At 43.0% G+C, this 23,735-nt stretch overlaps 1 protein-coding gene across 1 annotated transcript in view; it reads left to right on the top strand.

Annotated features, from left to right (window-relative positions):
* tead1a (TEA domain family member 1a) overlaps nucleotides 1–23,282 on the top strand; it is a 30,048-nt gene extending 6,766 nt beyond the window's left edge. Inside the window, exons 2-12 of the mRNA XM_037452149.2 lie at nucleotides 4,423–4,869; nucleotides 8,830–8,894; nucleotides 9,861–9,923; nucleotides 12,205–12,336; nucleotides 12,460–12,509; nucleotides 12,753–12,814; nucleotides 13,936–14,063; nucleotides 15,193–15,366; nucleotides 17,734–17,874; nucleotides 19,440–19,592; nucleotides 20,164–23,282. Coding sequence (XP_037308046.1) covers nucleotides 4,665–4,869; nucleotides 8,830–8,894; nucleotides 9,861–9,923; nucleotides 12,205–12,336; nucleotides 12,460–12,509; nucleotides 12,753–12,814; nucleotides 13,936–14,063; nucleotides 15,193–15,366; nucleotides 17,734–17,874; nucleotides 19,440–19,592; nucleotides 20,164–20,277 — 1,287 coding nt within the window. The 5' untranslated portion in view covers nucleotides 4,423–4,664 and the 3' untranslated portion in view covers nucleotides 20,278–23,282. The remainder of the gene's footprint in view (nucleotides 1–4,422; nucleotides 4,870–8,829; nucleotides 8,895–9,860; nucleotides 9,924–12,204; nucleotides 12,337–12,459; nucleotides 12,510–12,752; nucleotides 12,815–13,935; nucleotides 14,064–15,192; nucleotides 15,367–17,733; nucleotides 17,875–19,439; nucleotides 19,593–20,163) is intronic.
* The last annotated feature ends 453 nt before the right edge of the window (nucleotides 23,283–23,735 follow it).

Genomic DNA, 23,735 nt, shown 5'->3' with positions numbered 1-23,735 from the left:
ATATTCTATATTCAAATATGTATTTGAATAGTTGTTGAAAAAAAGAATCGAATGTGAAAATTAATATTCGAATGTAACAAAAACACAACAGTGGCAGCAGCGCGACTCTATTGTTGGAATAGCCAGCAGTCCTTTTCAGGGTCAATTCATGTGTTTACTTGCAAAAGCCATACCGTCTGTTAGGTTCTAAAAATAAAGAAACTCCGGACGGACAGACGACATCTTGGATGGAAAAGTTAAAATCAAAAGATATTTAATAAAAGAAAAGGTGCTAAAAAGAACATCTCAGCTCAGGAGCCACTGGTCTCTGCAACCAACAGGGAGCCCATTGACTCTCCCATGGTGCCCGTCTTTTGCTTCTGCCAACAAACTCCTAGAGCTCCGAGCCTGCAGGTATTTATTCAGATCAATAAAGGTGTAAAAGCTAGTGTACACGCCCCTGGGAGTGGTCTCCTGGTGAGTTCATTGTAACTCGAATTCCGACCGTGTCAACAGTCAATATCCGTTGTGGTTCTATCAAGTATTGAGTTGTATTAAATACAACTATAGCTCTGCATTCTATTGATTACAGTTTTAAAATTATAGTGGTTTTACAATATTCTCATTTATTTATTGATTTATTTAGTTATTAATTGTTCATTTATAAGCAGTTCCCTTCAGCTCTACAGAGTGTTTTGTTAAAGGAAAACAAGCTTTTTTAAGCTCGTTATTTTATGAAAAAAAGCTCTTAAAAACCTACTGCAACCTACCTGCACATCACCAGACTAGCTAGTGAACATAGTGAACGTGTTTTCCTGAAGGTTGGTGGAGACCAAAACCAGAGCGACTCAACACACAATAACACATTTACAGTTGGGTACTAACAGACTAACAGACGATAATCTGGGAAAGACATCACGTTGCTCTGCTTTTGTTTAGTGCCCTGAGTGGCAGCCGCAATATTCCACTGCTCCCGAAGGTAAATAGAGCCAAGCAGTCACTTAAACAGTGTCGTCTGATCAAGAATATGTGTATATGCATTGCCTCTTTTAGAACTTAGCTGTAATGTTTCGCTATAAAAGGAAAATATTGCCTCGTTGCTGGGGGGGGGGGGGGGTTGTTAGTTTTAGCTTTACTGTTTTTGATTACATTTGGGTGAATAATAACTTATGCAGAATAACGTTTGATCGAAGCTGCTTAAATGAGATAAGTCTACTTTGGTTGCTTGGTTTCTTTGGGGCGTGGTGGAATCTGGCCAATCCCACTGATCAGAAGAAGACAAAAGGAACCTGATTTTTTTTCCCTTCACAAGTAGTGTTTCTCATGTGCAGCTGTCAGGATATAGTGACAATTCAGAAAATAGGATTCAGAAAAAGTTTTGAACTTTTGAACCGACTACAGTAGATGCAGCAGGTTCCAGCTCATTTGAATAGGATCTCAGCACCCTTGTTGATCAGCTGCCTTGTGGAGAATTTACAAACATCCACACATGTAGGAGTGGTGCTCAAACACAACAGTGGGATTTATACCCACATTTGCATGATGTGGCAGTGCAGTGGTTCTCACCAATGCTGCTCAGCAAGATGATTCTGGGTGTCCGTGTTTCTGTGGCGTTTTTTAGGGTTACATGGCAACACAAGCTCTGACTTGGAGACGCACACTTGTCGCTCCGACGGACATTACTCCAATACGTTCTCCTCGTCGCTGCGTTTTGTTCTCTGTCCTCTTCTGGGGGGAATCCATAGCTCTGCTAAGTGCTCCACTATGTTTAACGTTTATCTGTTTTTCACAGCGTTCATGCTGACAATGGCTGCTTGCTGCGGCTGGATCCAAGATCATCTAGAACTAATAAAGGAGTGAGCTAACTATCAATTATTTTGATAATCGATTAATCGGTCCATTATTTTTCCAATTAATCGATGGATCGGATAAAAAAAAGCATTAAAAGCCTACCTACCCTTTTTTCTAAAACAGAACTCTAAATTCACATTGCAAAAATACAGCAGAAAGTATAGGTTGTCCTTGAACATAATAATAATTTTAAGAAGAAAAATACAAATCAGAAAATTGAACAGGATTTGTTTTAACGTCAGAACTTGTTCTCTACACTACACTCACAGACGCACACACTAAAACGCTGACACTCAAACACACTCTGAAACACACCCCCATGTTCACTTGGAGTGAAGTGAACATAGGGGTCAAAAACAGCTTTATAGTTTATTCAATGTGAAATGCTCCCACACCTTTGGACGGCTTAATTCGAACAGACGTCTTTGCCTGCGTCATGTGACTCACAAGAACTGCCAGTGCTGCTGGCTGCTCTTTCCTCCGCGCCGTGTAATGTTTGATTCCTTGTTGCAGCCCTATAAAAAAATCCTAAAACATACAGTAGTTTGCATCAGTTTTTATTTTATTTTATATAATACAGGCAGTCATAGTTCTGAACTCTTTATTTTAAAGTGCCATTTTTTTTTTAAATGTCGAATTATATTGCATTATATGTTAATTAATCGGCAAAAATAAGTTTTCACATATCAGCTCTTAGGACAGAACACTTCCTGAATGAATTAGCTTAGCGGCTATAAATCTTTTCTGTTTGCGTCTCAGCTCTTGTAGTTTAGGTTCGTCCCGACAAAACAACAGCACGGTCAATCTCATGTTTTTTTGTTCGGCCTGACTGTCTCCCCCCCCCCCTCCACCCTTTAACCACTAGAGCTAAATGGAAGTAGTATATTTAGCCACATTGGGCTGACATGTTGATCGTTGCAAAGAGGCTGAGCATACTAATAGGTAGCAGGGGTGGTTGGAAAGTTTTTAGCAACTTTGTATTTTGTGCAGAGTTTTAGCTTAGAGAGATAACAAATCTCGACCACAGAGGCGCGCTGGATGAATGAATCCTTGTTTGGCTGGCTAAGTGCTAAGTGGGAAGGAGGGGGTGAAGTGGGAGGAAAGCCAGGGTGGAAACGTTGAAGAGGAAACGGAAATGAGGGAGAATAGAATGAAGCTAGAGGACAAACTCCAGTGAAATACCCAGCAGACTTCGCATTACACACAGCTCGGAGTCTGAGCCAGCGGAGGGTTGATCTGTTCACATTTGTTTTTTCTTTAAAAAGTTTTTTCCTGCCGCAGGTGTTTAAGAAATGGACAGGGTTAAAATGGGTCCAAAATGTTGCCTGCTGCTTTTACCGGCTGAAGTTGCATGTGTGTGCGTCAATTGTAATTGTGTTAAAAGCACCCCCCGCCAACCCCCCCCCCCACACACACACACACATACACTTTACACTGCAGGCTTGAGCAGGCTCTGGCAAAGGACAGTTCATGGGAAGTGTGAACAGCCGAAGAGCAGACAAAATGACATGTGTTTGCCCAAGGAGCTTGCACTGCAATTGCATGTCCGTGCGTGTCTGTGTGTGTGTTTGTGTGCATATGCCTGTGCGTAAGTGTGGTGTGTACTAAGCCAACCCTGTTTACTGTGGGGGATTTTAGAAGAATTGTAAGCAGCTGGCAAGCTACTTCAGTTTATTTTTTTTTCCAAATCTGCTCAGAGATGAGTGTGCTAGTGGTCTGTGTCTGTCTGTCCGTCCCTCATTCACTCGCCCCACTTATGTGCATGTGGATTCGCTGTTGGGCTACCACAAAATAGGCAATTTCCGACATGAAAAGAAGCAATAATTTCCAACGAGCAGCTGGGATGCAGGCCTACAATGTGCTGATCAGGACTTAAAGCTGCACGGGATAAATACATCCTTGGTAAAAAAAAATATAAACTTAGTATCAGCGTGAATCGCTGAGTGGCCTCCATAGGGAGAGGAGAATGGTCCGTGAAATTCTGGGTTATATTGGAATTTGTGTGCGGCAGTGGAGCAGCACACAGCTCAGAGAAAGATGGACTCACCGGCATCAGTTCTGTTGCTTGAAGGACGTCAACAATAGACTTGTGCTATTGTGTAGGATCCATAAGGCTGTATCACTGTGCTCTACTTGTAACTTGCCTCGTTGAAGCATTCACTCCCAGTGCATCCTATTTGATGTTAAGATTCAGATAAGTAAAGAAATACTTCAGACTTCTTTTATCTATTGGTGCTCAGCCACGGAACATTTTTTGGAGCATCAACAAAACATTTAAGAGTGCCTTCTTCATTGATTTTTTTAAAAAGAAATGTCCCAAAGTAAAGTTGTATTCTTTGCAACAAAAAAACAAAATCTATTCAATAATAAATTGCGCAGCTAAGCGGACTGGGGCTGCGTGTGTCAACCAGACTCATCAAATCATGAGCACCAAACTCCCCACATAAGCTCCATCCACAGTTCATCATGTTTATGACGACTCATACGAGTGTGTCATTATTATCTCTTTCTGGAGTGTTGGACGTTAGAAGGAATTTGCAATATCAACAACTAATCCTGATTTTCCCTTCTGTTTTATTTCTTCTCTTTTAGGTTACCTGCTGTCTGGTGTCCGGTTTTGAAGCATCTTGCTGAGTTGTTTTTGATAGTCAGCATTTTGGATCACCGTTGGCAAAAGCAGCGGCAGCTCGCATTAGCATTTGGTTTTTCCCCAGCTGGCCGTCCTGGGCGAAGTTAATTATTTCCATTAGCATTAACGCCAGTCGTAATTGTTTCTTAATCCCGTCACCTACTCAGCGTCCAGCCATTAGCATTGGGCACCGGTAGCTGCCACCATGGATCGCGGGAGCTGGAGCGGCAGCGAGAGTCCAGGGGACGACATGGAGAGACTGAGTGACTCGGGCGGAGATAAGACCATGGACGGGGACCCCGAGGGGGTCTGGAGCCCCGACATCGAGCAGAGCTTCCAGGAGGCTCTGGCCATTTACCCGCCCTGTGGAAGGAGGAAGATTATACTGTCAGATGAAGGGAAGATGTATGGTGAGTAAAGAGGCCCGCGAAACATTTGTATTGGGGAAACGGCCAAGGCCAAGATGACCTCTGCAGTTTTTTTCTTTAAGCCAACATAAACGCAACAATATCCTATTTCAATGATATGAAACGGAAAAAGCAGCCACTTCAACTGTTCCCCATGAAATGTTTGGTATTTGTTTTTTTTGGAGGGAGGGGGCTCGAATGTCTGGTACAGAGTGTAAAAGAGAGGAGACCGAGCCGTGCTATAGGTGCATCATGTGTGCGTGTGCACATCTGAGATTAAGCGTGACGCTGAGAGAGAGAGTGTGTGTGTGTGTGTGTGTGTGAACTAATAGACTGAAGAACAGATGGTTCTCTGGCTTCCACCAGCTGCGTCTCCCTCCCTTCCCTGTTGTTTCCCTCCCTCTGTATGGAGAGTGCACTTTAGTGATTTCTTCATGACTCCACTGGAGTTTTCAGGCTTCTGAGTATTAAATTAAATCCCAGATATTGGATGTCATTTTTGCCACAGTAGTAGGCAGTAAATTGAGACGTTTTCAGGAGGGAGTCTGCAGCCTGGACGCACAATGTCGTCAGTCGTCCGCCACAACCAACACACGGGGCACAATAAGGCGTAACAGCCCTGAACCAAAGTGCGTAACAGTATGTCATGGACATATTGTCCACACACTCCCCCCCCCCCCCCCCCCCCCCCGTATCCCACCAAAAACCTACATCCAAGGTGTGTGTTTTTGACCTCTGCCGTCGGTCTCAGTGCCATGTTGGCCGCTGTTCGTTTACTTTGTTGACATCGTGTCCGTGTTGTTGACAGGTTCACCTCTTCTCATCGAGGCGGGGCGACATGGAAATCAGCACCTTACTTATGGCTCATTGGGCTCTCATGTGCACGGTGTATCCACACTCATAAAGAGTCATAAAGGAGGCCATGCTTCGTACTGATTTTAGGAAACACTCTGTCTTTAAATTACCCGCAACAAGTGCGGTATTCATGCTCGCTGTGACATTTGCCTTTTAAGAAAAGACGGCTGGGAAAAAAGAAGAAGGAAACTTGTAAATGGACGTTCCCTTGAAGCTACTTGTACGAAAGTAATGCCTTTTAAATGAAAATGAAGAAATGCGGAGTGGCAGGTGAGCAATTCCTTGAAAAAAGAAAGCGTCAATATCTGATGGGTAGGGGTGTAACGTTCCCCCCCCCCCCACACCTACACATACACACAAACCGGCTGCAGGGAAATGGACTGAAAAAAAAAAAAATAGAAGGAAAATGTGCCGAGTGGCGGGATGAACTTAGTGGGAGAAAAGCACAGAGGGAAAAAAAGAGATAAATGCGTGTAAAAGGGAGAAAGGATGAAAAGGTGAATAATAGAGCTTTTATCCTTGGCTAAGGTACAGTGTAATGGCCAGTGGCTTTGTCCCCTAAAGAAACCTTGTATGGATCCACTGGATGGATATGAAAGTCATTTAATTGGTATTGAACACTCTCTGTCTCCTAAGCTGTAGATCAGGTGCATGTTCATAAGAGATGTATTAGCAAGGGCCACAACGCACTGTGAATTTTAATGGCCGGGGTGTTGCAGACCACAGATATCTCCCAGAGATCTTCACTCCGGCCTTAATGAAACATGTGATCGTGTTGTAAACACTGTGCTTTTCTAATTCATTCTCAGCGGGGGTGTTGCATTGCATCCTTCATCAGGGCTGAAATGTGAAAAGGCTGCCTGTGTACACAATGCAAGCAGACACAATAATAGCATTAGCATTCATATCAGTGGTTGGCAAAACCACTGATATATAACCCTCCCGGTTAAGCTTCCTCAGCCCTGTTGCTATTATTTGCACTGTAGCGGTGCTCTTGGCTGCAGGCCGGCTGCTCCAGAGCCCGGTGATAATTCACCTCAACCTTTTCGCAATGAAATGACCAACATATAACAGGCAAACAAAAATATTGATGTAACAAAAACAGTACTATGCTGTCCCAGGAGGTACACTTGATTGTCTAAGAGCCGGATGCCAGTTTGTGATGAACTGAAGGCTTGCTCCATGGTTGGAGCTGTTGCACCTGCAAAAAAAAAGGGAGCAGTCTCGTGCCTGATTGACAGGTGGTCTTATGGACGTGCACCACTGTACCCAATCAAGGTTTTCAAAACACTTGAGTTGTCCCACGGGGGGAGGGGGGGGGGGGGGGAGGTTTTAAGTAACTCTGCAAATTGGACTCAGGAAGAGACTGTGAATGCTTCATTGTAAGACCAGTCCCAAAAACGTCCCCCCGAATCCCCCCAAAAAATGTACAGAAAGCTGCAGTTCCTCACAGGTTTTATTCAAATATGGCCGTGTAAAGTGTTGCCTTTCAATTGCTTAATCTGAATGTAGGACTTTCCTCCTTTCTTCTTCGGAGCCGTAGAATGGGTCTCAATTTAAGAATAAGAATAGGTTCTGCTTTGTGTTTTTTATTATTACCATAATAACTTCTACGGCCCAAAATCCCAGAATCTGACATGGGAATTGGTTTTTTTCAGCGCCTTCGATATCTGCTCACACACAGAGCCGCTTCAGCCGGAGAAAGAGACAGGGGAGGGGGACTTGTGTTCGTCACGGTTAATGACCATCTGACTTTGGCCTTTAAGTATTTTACTGGGCAAGTAGAGAGCGGGTGGGGGGGAGCAGAAGGGAAGCCCATTCACTGCAAGAAGGACGTAGAGCGGGGGGCAGTAAGGGAGCAGCCAAAACGGATGGCTGGATGGACTCACTGAGTGTGTGTGTGTGTGTGTGTGTGTGTGTGTGTGTGTGTGTGTGTGTGCGTGTAATTATGTTATGATTATGTGTGTTCTGGAGAGTTTTTTAGAAAGAAGCAGGGCGGGGGATGTGTGCCTCAGGGTTAGTGAAGGATGATAATTCACCGTTAAGCCTCCTAGAAAGACCAGCTGGCCCCTCTGGAGTCAGATGTCAGCCTCAGCAGCCAGGGTCTGTGTGTGTGTGTGTGTGTGTGTGTGTTGGCACTGATGCATGTACATACACGTATGTGTGTGTGTGTGTGTGTGCTGTCGTCAGTCGCAACTTTTGACTTGCTAGGAGAACACCTGCATGGGGGAAGCTGTAGATGTTATCAGTCTTAAGCTCCCTATCTCTGTTAGAATTGGAATGGTCAGAACAGACACACACATGTGCAAACACACGTGCACGCATGCCATCTGCTAGTTAGTTAGGGCTATTGTTGCAAGCCATTCGGGTAGTGTGTGTGGAGGGGTTTGGCTTTGTGTTGATCTTGACCATCAGTCGGCCAGCTGGCCTCGCGGTTTTTCCACGCGCAGATAAACACAGAGAACGCGCTCGTTAGCAAATTGAATAATTACGGAATATGACAGAAAATGGAATTTTGAGGGTTGCAAGATGCTCCCACATCTCAAGAAATGCATTCTGTCTCTCTCACTCTCTCTCTCTCTCTGTCTCTCTCTCTCTCTCTCTGTCTCTGTCTCCCCGTCCCTCACTAATCTATGCTAGCCAGGTCATGCTGAGTCTGCTGTGCTCCCTATTGAATGGGTTGAATTATTCAGCATTGTAAGCGTGTGTGTGTGTGTGTGTGTGCACGTTAGCATGGGTACAGCTGCCCCTCTGGTTCCTTTAATCAGGGGACGGCCGGTCCGCATGAATACCTGTATTGTTGGGTCATGTGTATTCAGGGCAGTGGTGTGTGTGTGTGTGTGTGTGTGTGTGTGTGTGTGTGTGTGTGTGTGTGTGTGTGTGTGTGTGTGTGTGTGTGTGTGGGTGCTCGGCGAAAGGGCTCAAGTGGAAAACCGCATGACACCGGTGTCGCCGGGTCAACGGAGCTAAATCCGGCACCGGGTTGTTTGTCAGGCTCCCGTGATTTGCGCTTGCCATCGGGAAGCAAAGATGGTTGAAATTGTACGTTTAGAGAGCGTCTGAATGTTTTACCAGTGTGTCCCGTGTCCCCATTCCACCCCCACCCAGGTCGGAATGAGCTGATAGCCAGATACATCAAGCTCCGGACGGGCAAGACGCGGACGAGGAAACAGGTAATGGTGGCAGCACGCACACCACATCCAGTCACATCCCTGCGGCACGTAGCACAGCCTGTTGCGTTATGTACAGATGGGGGGGGCCGATCACCACAACAGTTTGGGGAAAGGGTGGAAACGATATAAAACGACACCTGCCCGATGTTGCACGCCCCTTTTCTACATTAGGAGAAAGCGAGGAAAGGTGGTCTTACGTAAACTGAATTTTTTTTAAGGGAGTAATGTTGTTACCTCTAACGTTTCTCACATATTTTGCTTTTAAAGTGCTCTACAAAAGAGCATCTTTATTCTTAGATTACATTTCGCAATATTCATCTGAAGCTGCAATGTAACCCAAGCTGTCAATCTGCAGTGTGATGAAGTTAGAAATCTTCAAGTGCCTCAGAACTGTACTTAAAAGTAAGAAAGTCGGGTATACTTATTCTAAGATATTCTTACATGCAAATAGAAACCAAACCTTAGGGATTTTCACAACGAGGTTTTTTTTTTATTTAAACTCAAGTAGAAAAAACCTCTCACGCAGTTTCACTGTGTTTTGGTAACAGTTTGGTTTCTTTTTTTAAAGACTGCATTAATGTTCTCTTTCGGCATTCATATTACTGTATGCCAACAACCACGTGGGCATAGAAAATGACGTCTTACATACGTGTGAGCCGTGTAATCGTGGCATCTTAGTTTGTGTCCTGTGTTCCCAGGTGTCTTTTTGCTCTCTCAAAAGATGTGCATGGATGGGTCTATTCACTGTTGTCAGGGGAGTAGTGTGTTAATGCATTTGTGTGTGTGTGTGTGTGTGTGCTGGCGCCCCCCTAGTGTGGCAGTAGTCCTTTCATAACCATGGCAACCTACTGTTTGGTCCTTCCTCTTCTCTTTTGTACCCTCCAACCCCCTTTCTTCCTTGTACCCTTTCCTCCCCTCTATTCTACTCCTCTCTTCTTTTCTCCTCCTCTTCTCTCGTCTCCTCAGGTATCCAGTCACATCCAGGTGTTAGCCAGAAGAAAATCCAGAGAGTTTCAATCCAAACTAAAGGTAAGGGTTTAACCCATAATACGTGAACAGGAAGTGATGTTTATAAAAACACCATTCCTATTTTTTGTGGATTACATACAATCTTGGCCACTTTGGTTAACAAAACCTACAGAAAGTGAAACTGCTTTTACAGGAGCCAGGATGAAAAAATAAATCACCGTATTCCACATCAAGGGGTCTTATGGAGCGCAACATTAAGGGAGCAAATGGCACAATGAAAACCCCAATCATTATTGGTTAAACTTTCACTGTGAATATCTCAAATGTAAGCTTGCAATCCCTCCACATGAGGCATCAAAGCGATCTGCTTGATAACTTTTCAGTGTGGCTGAAAGGACGGCCTTCACAGTAATGCCAGTATCCCAGGTATCTAATTAGGCCTGTTAAGGTTTCTCTTCACTGTCTCTAACATCCACGTATTCGTTCGTTTGTTCCTCCCCCCACCGTTACACTCCCTTCACCCTCCATTCAGTCTATTCATCGAGCTCCGCGCTCTCCATCTCGCCTCTTTTTACTTCTTCTTCCACCTTTGTTTGTTGTAATTAACTTGATGTAAAGCAACAAAGAAGCGCTTGTTTTCTGAGAAGAGCAGACGGAACTACAAATGGAGACGCGGCAAGGGCTGAATTGATGTTTTCTGTCATAAAGCGAATGACGGGTGGTTGATTAAACGTGACAGGAGAGGTTATTTTTAATAGTAACAAACTTAATGAACATAGGCTGAATTATGTTAACATTTGGTCATGTTAGTGAAATATGATATGAATATTCTTCATGATTGCTGTACTTTTATTCTAGATTAATCCCTATCTATTCAGCTGACGCCTATTTTTATTATGAAAGAGTTCGCAATTTCAGAATAGCTTGTTCCAACCAATCGAGAGTCCAAAGGCCTTGGCTTCAAACTAAGAAATAATACTATTCCTATTTTCAGCATACCAAGGAAAAGCCTCAAAACCAAATATTAATGCAACCAACAAGTGTCTGTTTGCATAACACATTGTACACAGTGGTGCTCTGGTGAGTGTTTGTGTCACCTAATGGTGTGCCATTAGAAATATTACAAATGCACCAATGAGCAAGTCTGTCACACTCACACATGCACTCACCAGAGCAGCTGTTCATAGGCTACAGTGGACAGTTGTTTTCAGAATTTACAGCGATTACATATTTTTTTAAATTACACTTTTTGACCGTAACAAAAAAAAAAAAAAGTAAACTTCATTGGGAACAAATAGGCGTTTAGTAAGTGCTTGCATGATTATTGGCTTCAGATCTGGTTATCAGTGGCTTGTCTTGGCACTATTTATCGTCAACATGCGTCAACCCTCTTCTCTGATTCTTAGATTCCTCTTTGAGGCTGCAACACATGAGTCGGTGGTTTCAAAGAAATGAGTTCAGGTCATGGATGTTATCAAACCCATATGGGTCCCGGTACTTAATATGAAAATCCAGCATGATTCCCATCTCGTTGCCTCCTGTAATGTTATTACATCCCTTAGAAGGAGCGATGTCTCTCAGTGGCAATTAACTTGAGTGAAGCTGCCAATTAGCAATTCTCCAGCTATTCCAGCGCCTTTCATTCCATTTGTTTCAGCTATTTTTCTGCTCCGAGGACCGTGTCGCTTCAAGTTCAGACGTTACAAATGAGCCCACATGTCATCAGACTTACCGTAAAACCTTCTGAACTGGTCTGAAACTGGTTGAGCTCGGCTGCATGCCTGCTCACCAACGTTGTTGCTATGACTTCCTCCTGGGTCTGCAAACCAGAGCAGCACACACACACACACACACACACACACACACACACACAAAGGTGCTCTGCCGTAATCTTCTTTTCATTGCACACACAGTCTTACTCTAAATAAGGGATTTACACATGAAAAACATATGGCCCAATATTGTCTGATTTTTGCTGATGAAATAATCAGAAAGGCAAAACAAGGTCGGTGCCCTTTGAGCTACTTCACCAGGATCCTCTCGGCGTTTGAGAATGTTAAATTGTAGATGATGACAGTCGGAGACCTTTAACACGCTCCATTGGAAGCGCTTCGATTGTCCAGATTGTTACCAAAACCGTTGCCGCTGTAGTTCCTGGATTTCTCCCTCAAAGGCCCTGCAAAGCAGTGACTGAGATATCTTCTGTTTTGTTCAATGAGTGTTTTGGCTCAGTTTTTAGCTCTTGAGTTCTAGTGGCGTGTAAAAAAGCTGCTGGTGTTAAACATAGACGTTCATGACGATGGTGATGTGTGCGTGGGTGTGTGTTTTGTTGCCGTGGCAGGACCAGAATGCCAAGGAGAAGGCCCTGCAGAGCATCTCGTCCATGTCCTCGGCCCAGATCGTCTCGGCCACCGCCATACACAGCAAGCTCCTGCCCGGAATAGTGCGGAGCAGCTTTCCCAGCAATGCACAGGTAACACATACACATAAGCACACACACAAAGGGACTATTTATTCTCTACAAATGAGTACATTTGCTCCGTTTGAACTCACACATACGAATTGGTGTGTTTGTATCTATGTGTTTATTTCTTAGCTGTGGCAGGGAATGATTCCTGAAGGACAGTCCAGCTCCACCACAGAAGAGTAAGTTAAAATACTATAAAGAATATATAAATCCAACAATGCATTTGTGAGGGCTGGCATAACTTTGTACTGAATACCCCTGCTACAATTTCATAAAGGAGAGCAGAATTCTCTCTGTGTGACCTGCGTGGTCCTATACTGTGTCTCCTCTTCTCTCTGCTTTCTTTCTTTAAGGCTTTCTCATCCGTCCGTCGTTATGTGTGTGTGTGTGTGTGTGTGTGTGTATGTCTCTGTTTCTCTCAGCATCAAGCCGTTCTCTCAGCAAGCCTACCCTGGGCAGACAGCGGGGACCACCACAATCTCAGGTGGGATTATCCTCTTTCTGTGAAGCGAACAGGCGGTCCTCTTCTCTCGCTGCCATGTGCTCAACTGGCTATCTACAGTGTGTTTCTGTTGTTGTTTCTGTTTTGACACCCCGGTCTCCTAGACCACCCCCCCCAATCCTTTCTTGTCTAGTGAAGAGGTCAACACGGGAGAGGTGTCAATCCAACTTCTCTTTCATTACGATTAAGGAACGAATGTTGCTTTTTTTCTTACAGTTTCAAATCTAAAAACGCTAAAGTTGGATTTAAATTAACATGCAACATTGCTTTATTTGGTTAGTTACCAGCACTGGGATGGACGCTTATCTCCATCCGTGATTGAGCACTTTGTGTGGATACAATCACCCAGAGACGTAAATAACAACATCAATAACAGCTGTAAATATACAGAGTCAGATACAGTGTGGATCATTTTCCAATACCCCTAACAAAAAAAAGCTGCAAATCACATTAAAGCGCAATCGGAGCGAAAGCTCGGGTGCGTGTTTCATCATTGGGGCAAGATGTTCTCATTTGGGGCAAGATGTTCTCATTCTCCCAATTGCCAACTGCCAGCTGTATCTGGATCTCTGGGTGACTCCACAGGCTGTTGAAACAACTCAACCAGAGAGCAACGTCTGGTTAGAAACAGTGGAATGTTGGCTAACTAAACTAGTTAACCAGCTCTCACTAAGGCGTGTGTGCTCCCGTTAGCGGGCTACGCCTACTAGCGCTCACGTGCCCAAATCAAGTCTCGTTAGCGTCACTATGTGACTTCACCTTTCAAAATGGTATAGGAACATCAGTGCCGGTGGGTTCTTCTTAATGTTTAAACGCAGTTGTCACACACACAAACACTAGATTACAAAAGCCGCAGGGCTTACGTGAATGGAGTTTTGAGTCGACACCCTGGAGAATTTATTCCCTGTGCTGTGGTTACATCTATTTTTGCTAAGGGCCTCTTTGTGCTGCACCCTCGCCTCGGCCAGGCTTTTGCCTGTGATACTCGAGTGAAGCATTCATTTTACACAAGTGGAGCAAAGAGCAATGATAGCCTTACTCCTAACGCAGCTAAATGGCGTTGTTATGATAATCCTGTGTGCGTGTGTGCGTCTGTTGTTCAGCCTACGAGCCTCCAGCGGCAGCCCAAACGCACAGAGAGCCGGCGTGGCAGGGTCGCTCCATCGGCACCACCAAACTACGACTGGTGGAGTTTTCATCTTTCCTGGAGACCCAGAGGGACCAGGAGGCAGTGAGTATGACACACACACACACACACACAGAGCACCAGTCCACAATAAGCACTCCCTATTGTCCCATAAACACAGATGACAGATAGCCCCACAGCAGAGAACAACGTTAAATCCCTTTGTGTGTATCCCGATATGAACAACCTCTGTAAAGCTCTATCTCTGGCACTGACTGCGTCTATCTGTCATTCTGCCACACTCTGGACTCGCTGTCATTTTTCCACCTTGGACTCAGACAGCCCGGCATTCATCTTGTAACAATTGTTTGGACAGTTACAAACCTCAAACTGCTCCACGTTGAGATAAAAATGGACTCCCCTGTCAAATGGTGCGTCTTTTACAGTAATGTCATGTTAGAGGGTTTGTTTTGAGGTGTGTAATTTAGCTAAAATGGGAGACGAAGGGTGAGACGATTGCAGCTGTGAGCAGGATAATTGTAAAAAAGGAAAATGAATTTAACAATTTGAGACGAGTATCTAATCATAGCACTCTGTTTTTTAAAATAAAACGTTAAATAAAGAATTAACTTGTTTGCTTGTCCTCTTTCAGTAACACATTATAATAATAGTTGTAATAATAATAGTGTTCCATTTGAATTTACTCATAAATCTTTTTCCTCAAAACGTTTTTGGTCTCCTTATATACTTACAATTTGATATGTCCATTGCTCACATCAATGTTTGCTCGTGAACCAATGTTGCATGTGCATGTTCATATTTTTTAATCATAAAACCATAATGAAATAGGGGGAACATACCAACATTTATACGGTAAAATACAATGATAATCCTTCCAAATATAGCTTCCCTAGCAGACAGACAAAAGGGGGACAATAACGTGATTCTTGCCAGTCTCCTAGGTGAAGAAGCTTATTATTTTGAGATAGCTAACTTTAACTGTGTGCATGTCAGTAATGCGGACTATACCTTTTTAATCGAGTGACTTCAGCATTGATGAGTGCACTCATAAAACAAACGGCCAAATCCCATGAATTAAAGATGTGTTTTCCTTTAATCGTTATTATCCATCGGTCTTTCTTTTGCTGCTGTTGATCAGCTGTTTGCCATCGGGCCTTCACTTTCTCGCCCTCCATCCTTGAGCCTAATTCAACGTCTCCCCCTCCCCCTTCAGTACAACAAGCACCTGTTTGTGAACATCAGCCAGAGCAGCATGAACTACAGCGACCCCATGCTGGAGTGTGTGGACATCAGGCAGATCTACGACAAGTTTCCCGAGAAGAAGGGCGGCCTCAAGGAGCTGTTCGGCAAGGGCCCGCAAAACGCTTTCTACCTGATCAAGTTCTGGGTGAGCAGACAAACGCTGACCTGTTGCCTGGAGAATGCGCCAATGTTTTTTTTTTTTTAAGGATCCAAGTATCATCTACACAGGGATGCGTAACACAATTCCGTCAAAGCTCACATGCATCCAAAATAAATGAGAGGTTTTCTTTATTTAGTTCAAGAAATGTTTTCCTCCTGTACCCTATTTTTCCACCGAGTGCCATGTTGTTGTCTCTACTTATAGCTGTGTGTGTGTGTGTGTGTGTGTGTGTGTGTGTGTGTGTGTGTGCACGTGTGTGTGTGTGCACGTGTGTGTGTGTTCTGTTCTTCCACCTGGGATATGAGGGTGGTGGGTTGATGAAAGCAAAGTCTCATTGTTTGAACACCTGCTCACCTTCTGACTCACAGGTCGCTCTGTCTCCACCTGAGTGTGTGTGTGTGTGTGTGTGTGTGTGTGTGTGTGTGTGTGTGTGTGTGTGTGTGTGTGTGTGTGTGTGTGTGTGTGTGTGTGTTTCGCTTTTTCAGAGCTGCAATACACCAAAGGGACTTTCACAAATCCTGGCACCAAAACACATCTAACATTTAGCTATTTCTCTCTACCACAGAAATACACTCACACACTTACTTGTGATGAACTCAAACTATCGGAGTGTCTCAAAAAAGCTGCAGACCTTTTTCAGAGCAGGTCTCTGGTGGGCTGCTTCTGACTAACAGGTCCTTGAGGTACGGAGGCCTTGAGAGGCAAGCGAGAACATCAAAACTGTTGCCAAGATTATCTATAATCATAATATGTATCAAATATGTAAGCATTATACATCTTATTTGGAGTCCATGGAAGAATGACAGCTCCTACCTGGAATGCTGTGCAGTGGTGCGCTTCTGCTTCCCGAGGCCGGAATGAGCGTCACAGCTGTTATTGTCTCCTGTTTCGCTCATGAAATGACTTCATGGAAAGATGATCAGATTATTCCGATATTTGTAAACCTCAGAAACCTGGGAAACAAATGCTTCTAGGGGCCTTTAGTTGTTCATTTGAAAGACATTTAATAGTAACTGTAGTCGCTCTTGGACGTTGCTATTGTGATGGCTTTTTTTTAATGCAACATGAAACCTTGTTAAACAGCACAAAATGCTCCCTGGCTTTAGATGTAACTGAGTCAACCCACCACTGTGGGTGGTAATTTAGTTAGGGGGGTGTTTGGAATGCATACAAAATAGAAGATGTAACATTTTAAAAGAGGCGGCAGACACTGCTTACTAGAGCGCCGTCCCTCGTTCTGGTTACTAAGCTGCGATTGGAGTGGGGGGGGGGGAGAAGACGGTGAAGTGGGTGCAGTAAACAATACATGTAGAAGAGGTGGGATGTGCTTGCAGAAGAGAGAGAGAGACAGAGAGAGAGAGAGAGACCATGTTGAAAGCCTTCTCTCTGAATTTAATTAAAAAGCTCTCTGATCTTCCACAATGGAGAATTTTTCTGATAATCTGCCGCCTTAATAGAGCTCAGTTGTATGTGTGTGTCTGTGTGTGTTAATGAATGTACACGCACTTAGCACCCGGTGAGCGGTTGTGTGCGTTCGATTTTTTAACCGACACACAGTGCTCCTTGGAGAACTCATTACAAACCATCTTCCTCGTGGCTCCGCCTGTAAACCAGGTTCACCGCTGCTCTAATTAAAAGAGAAGAAATATTGTTTTGTGTGGCATGCCGTATCCACTACTTTGTAGAAAGTAGATGAACCTTATCATCAAAAGTCACATCGCACAAAGCCACTGGAGATTTGAGATTTTTAAAAATCATTTTGAATTAAAAATGAAAAAACCTTTTGATTTGGTCTAAAAAGGGGGAGCAGGGGGAGAGAGATCTACCCCTGATTCGATCACCCACTGACCTTTCTTTTGAAAAGGTTCCATATTTCTCTGTCCACTCACCTCGATTGGATTTTTTGACCGAGCCGTAAATCTCAAAGGCCAATGTCTCCAAAGCCTGGACAAAAAAAAATCAAGACTCCATGCACATCTGATCTCTCCAACCAGCTGGTATAGACCCAGTATTTCTCTGTGATTTGGGCCAACAGACATTTAAGTGAAGCAGATGAAAACAGAACTAGTTCCTGCATGACTGCTTTTGTATGAACGATCTGCTCCACCCTTGTGTCAAATATGACTGCACCACACAAAAAGATTAAAAGTGATGACGACTCCAGTCACAGTCTGGTCCAGATGCTAGTGTGTGTGTGTGTGTGTGTACACACACACACACACACACACACACACACTCAATGACCAGCAGAGGGCACTGATGGTCAGGTGGCAGGAAGTTGACAGTTCAGGTTGTGCCGTCATTAGGGCTGTAGGTAATGTTTGTCTTTTTTTCTTGCTATGCGGTTGCCAGGCCGACCTCAGTTACAACGTGCAGGATGACCCGGCAGCCTTCTACGGTGTCAGCAGCCAATACGAGAGCTCGGAGAACATGACCATCACCTGCTCCACCAAGGTCTGCTCCTTCGGCAAGCAGGTGGTCGAGAAAGTGGAGGTGAGGATGCTTTTTTTAAGTTGTACCCTGTTCAGGGGGAGCTAACTGGGATTATACATCTCTGCTGGGCTGCACTGGAATCCTTATATTATTTTATAATATAGATGTATATTATCCTTTTTAATAAACAATAAGCAATTCATTAAACCTTTAAGATTTGCTCACAGAGAGCCATTGGCTTTAGAGACGTATTTAATAAAAGTACACTGTTGCCAAACAATCAAGTCAAACCATGTCATCAAATACAAAAAGCAAACTTGAGAGGCAAAATCTACTTTTTGCATAAACTTTTGCCTCTTTCAAGAATGAAATGCGTGAAATCAGGTGCACACAGCTGTAAAAACACATTCAAAGAGTGTGCACGTCATTTAGATTACAACATAATTTGTACAAAATCAAAGTGCAGTATATGTAGTAGTCGTACTTCGCCACAGATGATACACACTACTGCTTTCCCATGGCTGGTACCGTATTTTCCGCACTATAAGGCGCACCTTCAATGAATGGCCTATTTTCTAACTGTTTTCGCACCGGATTACAGTATAAGGCGTATAGAATAGAAGATACTGCAGTCAAACATTTGACTGGGGTTGCGTTGTGCATCCACTAGATGGAGCTGTGCTAAAGGGAATGTCAACCAAACAGTCAGATAAAGTCAAGCTTTATCAAGCGTTCTGACCACTGTTCTTGTTCACTCCCACGGTAACGTTGGTCAAACTGTACATACTGTACAGGGACGCTGAGAGTGTGCTTGAAGATAAACTGCAGTCTGTGTGCACCTTTTAGAGTGTGTAGAGGGTTGTGCTCTGTCCCTGGAACCCCTTCTCTTTAGAACACGCTCTAGCCTGCAGGGGCTGCTTTTACCCCCTTTTAGGGGAGACATTTTATCAGCCTTTGCGGATGACATTGTTGTTTTTATTAAGGGACAGAAGGATGCATCGGCAGCGAGGGTGAACTGGAGGAAGAGTGAAGCCCTCGCTGACCTCCCAGTTCACCCCAGAGCCTGGCATGGAGGAAAGATGGTTTTAAATACCTGGGAATACACCTTTTATTTAGCCAGAGAGGAGGGGGAACGGGGCCCTGTCCATCTGGCCAGCCGGACGGCCACTTTTAGACTGCAGTTTGTACAAAAATATCTTACAGGTCCGGTTGGGTTGGAGTGGAGAGACGTGGCTGCATTCTCAGACATGCAAACAACTTGGGGCTGGATACTGCTCTGTTTTTAATTGATTCCAGTGTTTTAAATTTTAAAGGGCTGCCTCCATTTTATCAGGGTGGAAAAACAGGGAAGGGCAAGAGGCCAGGGCCATCTGGTTATGCAACATAAGAACGAGACTGGCTATAATTTAGTTTTTTTTAAACACTGTGGCGATTTGGATGCTTTTAAACAGCACTGGTGTTTTAACAACATTTTTTGCTCTGTGGTCCATGATGAGTAGGAATTTACACAAGTTTTCATGTGAGAATATATATATATATATATTTTTTTGTGAAAAGTAAAACACTTTAATTGTTTTAAGTAAATAAAGTGCTTTTCAAAAATCAAAAATCTCCTTCTCTTCCAGACGGATTACGCAAGGTTTGAAAACGGACGCTTCGTTTACAGAATCAGCCGCTCTCCGATGTGTGAATACATGATCAACTTCATCCACAAGCTCAAGCACCTGCCGGAGAAATACATGATGAACAGTGTGCTGGAGAACTTCACTATACTGCTGGTGAGGCATCACTCAATGTGTGTGTGTGTGTGTGTGTGTGTGTGTTTTCTCGAGGCCTTTAGAGGCAGAGAAGAAGAAAAAAAGTCGATCAATCAATTTTCCAAGTATCTAATGAATCTTTCCAGGTTTTGGCAGGGGAGATTCCTTTCTTTTTTAGCATGTGTTGTTGTTATACTCATTTCAGCCACAAGAGGCTGAATTCATCACAACCATATCTTTCAAATTGGACTTAATGTTTCAAATTGGCCTTCTTTTGGTTCTTAAAACCATTCTGAGGACCACTTTCTCTAATTAACAGGAACCCCCCCCACAAACCTAAAAAAGTCAGCTGCTCATATTTTATGCCACTGTGAGCGGAAATTGGCATGTTGATATTCAAACGTCTTTGTAATTATGCTTTGTTTATTTGAGCTGTCTGTTTTATTAACTTTTTGTGGGCACAGTTAGATAGAACATTGCGTCAGATCAAACTTTTTGGCCCACACTATATTGTTCAAATGACTTCAATGACTCATGTGTTTGAATATAAATATATTGTGATCATGTGGTTCCTCCGTGTGTGTGTGTCCAGGTGGTCAGCAACAGAGACACTCAGGAGACGTTGCTTTGTATGGCGTGTGTGTTTGAGGTGTCCAACAATGAGCACGGAGCTCAGCACCACATCTATCGCCTCGTCAAGGAATAACACACATGTAGACACACACACACACACACACACACTCACAAACATATGGCCTTTTTGCTTGATGATAGACGGGGACATTGCAGGTAAACTGTCTAAAATGGAATACTACTAAAGTGTCTTTCACCCAAACACACTCCCCTTGGGGAGGAAGAAAATGGCTGCATTTTCACTGCTGCTCACGAAACACCACCACAACATTTGGGGCATTTCTTATTTAACATCAGACATTATGGAGAATACCAACGCATAAATCATGACGCCGGTCTGAATAGCAGATGCTCCTTAGCTGTTAAAACACCAGGAAACACACTGGGATCAACCCGGGTGTTTTTTACCACAAACCCGACTGGAGACGTCCTGTCCTGTCCTGTCTCGTCCTGTTTGCTTTCTTTCCCTCTTGTCCCAGTTCATTTGTACTTTGCTTTACACTGTAAATGGAAATGGAAGTTCTTCTTCTGGCCCCTGTATTCGGTAATGTCAACCAAGAGACAAAAAAAACTCAATCTTGCAATTGTTGCCTGTGACAAAGGTGTGTGTGTGTTATCTGCCGAGACACTGACGGACACTGAAGGTCAGACCCTGTGTATCATCACACTGCTGCGTATAGAACAGATAGTCACTCAACATTGTGTTAGCTGCATTCTTGCAGAAAGGAAGAAAAGAGGTTTGTCCCTAAAATAAAATATTATATGTTAATTCCAGTAATATTATCTCAAATTTATGTTGAGAAGAACATAACATAAGCAAAATCAAACAATTCAGGTACCGTTTTGTGCAACTAATGATTCTTCATCCTATATAAATAAAGCAAGCGTGTTAAAGCGTTAATCCTTAACAGCTGAGGCTTTTATTGTGAAGCATTAGTTAACATTAGCATTAATGTAACACAGCTATGAAAGGTCCTTAAAACGTTTGGGGAATGAGATAAAGTTCCACCATTAACAACAAAAACAGATCATATCAAGAGGTAAAGGAAGAAGTATGTTGCTTTCAATGGCTGTTGTGGGAAAATTCACACCATTAAATGTACCCAAACAACAGCTTGATATCATGAAAATCTTAAGGATTATAACTTTAATTATTAAATGTATTTTGGTCAGTCCATTTGGAAGCACTGTGAATCTTTAAAACATTTTTGTCTTTGTCTCAAACTGTTAAAACATGATTCTTTTGATCAGCTGTTGATATTCTTTTGGTCTGAAATATTATTACGTCCATATTTACATCAAGGCTTATCCATGGCAACTGTGGTGAAAGATGATTCCCTTTATTCCAGGACCAGCTCCTGTCAGTGGGATGATGATGGGGGGCTCGTTGGCTCGCTTTATGGGTCCAACGTGAATTAGAATTAGGTGTCAAGATGCTGATTCTTGTTCATTTCATGGCTGCTTTTAGAGGTATTTTTCCATGTGTATGCGTGACAGGTTACTGTCTGGTGGCTCATTCACAAAATTCAACATGGACTTGTTACTACTAGCATACCTTCACATAGAAAAAACTATATTCATCAACGAAGAAAAGTGATGCTGATTAACATGGTGTGATATTCTTTATTCTAAGATATATATTAACGTGTGGTCCAGAATACCCACAAGAGTCCCGTGGGTGTTTCTCAGGGTTACAGAAAAACCATGTGTCAGGAAAACCTCTTTCAAAATTCCCCTGCCTTCAATTTCCCCAGGTTGGTCTCACGCTGCAATGATCCGTGGTTTGTGAGCAGATTACTTGACCTCCACAGCAGCGTGGGCGTGATAACCCACTACACAGCCTTAAAGGGGCCGAGGTTGCCATCACGACCCTCTGTCGAGACATTATCTATCAACTGCTTACCAAAGACAGTCATCATGTGACACAAAAGGAGGAATGGATTTATGACGAGCTAGAGGAAATCACAATCTTCTGACAAAACAACAGGACAATCAACACACAAACATTTGTTGCTCATGGGCCACTCAGTAAAAGTGTCAAGACGTAAGTAAAACCACCACAAGATGAACACAAAGCGGTGGAAACCTTTTGAGTCTTTTTTAACCTGGTTCTGCTTTTGAAGTCATTTTTCAAATTTCACCTTATGAAATATAGCCAATATACCCGATATAGCCGTCATGGTTGACAGGTTGAAAAAGCAGTATAAGAACGCCCCAGAAACCCCAAATGTGTGTTGAACCTAACAAAAGCTCCACTTGAAGGCTTTACTGTTACATGTCCACTCATTGGATGAACCAGAGGAGCGCTCACACTGATTGGGTCACACTATACGCATCATGTACCACTAGCTGCCTGAAGGGGATTCAAGAGGCTTCAAAGCTCTGATCTAAGTTTCATGGTCCGTGTTGTTGATGTTGTTTTGTACGTGCAAGGTGGATATTTCTCTTATTTTTTGGAACCGCACGTGGCACAGAAGTCCTGTCTGTGATCTTTTCCGAAATGGCCTTGAATCTTTTCGCTTTTGGCAGCACATCTGTATCTGCACTGAGGGTTTTTGATAAGGTGCTTTATATAAAGGTGACAATACCGTTTATTACAGATGTTGTGTATATCTTTGATATTCTAATGTTTATCCTATTTTGCAAAGAAGAGAGAACATTTAGGAGAATCTATAAGCTAGTAATGGTTGTCCATTGGTACTGCACAGGGTCTGATCTTTGCTTTGTAACTTTTCCCCCTATTGGCTAAAAGTATGTTAGATATTTTCTAGCTTTGTAGAGACTTTGTACGTATATGCTATTCAGTTTAAATAAATGGTCAGTTCCAAATTGTAACGTGGGTATTTTGTCTTAACTTGTTAGTTCACAATGACTACAATTTCCATACCCTAAACTCAGAATTCACTCTGCCTCCCTCATCCATATTTGAGGGTTCTTTTCTTGGAATAAACCTTTTTACTTGAGTTGTCTCTGACAAAGATTTCATTTTATATCACTAAGTTACCTAAATTCTCCTCTGAAGGGCTGTTCAATCCATAAATCCATTGGAGAAGTGAGAAGAATAAAAAGAAATATTTATTTGTTTTCGGTGTATGTTTTTGTGAAACTAAGATCAATTTGAGGAGTGCCCATAGTTTGTAAAAATGAACTGAATAATATGTCATATCAACTGAAAAGAGCCAAATAAATACCATCATTTATTAGGTCTAATAAAGTTACACAGAACAGTCCCAAAAAAATGTAGTATGGTGTTTAAGAGTATAAAATTGCAATAGTTTGTCAAAAAAAAGTACAAAAATGTCACAGTATGGAATGTTGCAAATAGCTGTAGTATTGTATGTTTAAGAAAGTCATAGTTTAGTTTGAAGAAAAGTCATGAAATATCATAGTACATCACGTTGAAAGTTCTGATAGTATGTCGAAAAAAGTCATGAAAAAGTGCAAATATAGTGTGTCAAACGTGTCATAAAAACGTATATGAAAAAAATAATACAGTGGCGAAAATAGTCATAGGAAGTGAAAGTATATGAA

Source organism: Pungitius pungitius, chromosome 6, assembly GCF_949316345.1.
Source record: "Pungitius pungitius chromosome 6, fPunPun2.1, whole genome shotgun sequence".
Lineage (NCBI taxonomy): Eukaryota > Metazoa > Chordata > Actinopteri > Perciformes > Gasterosteidae > Pungitius > Pungitius pungitius.
This window is presented reverse-complemented; position numbering and strand designations above follow the sequence as displayed.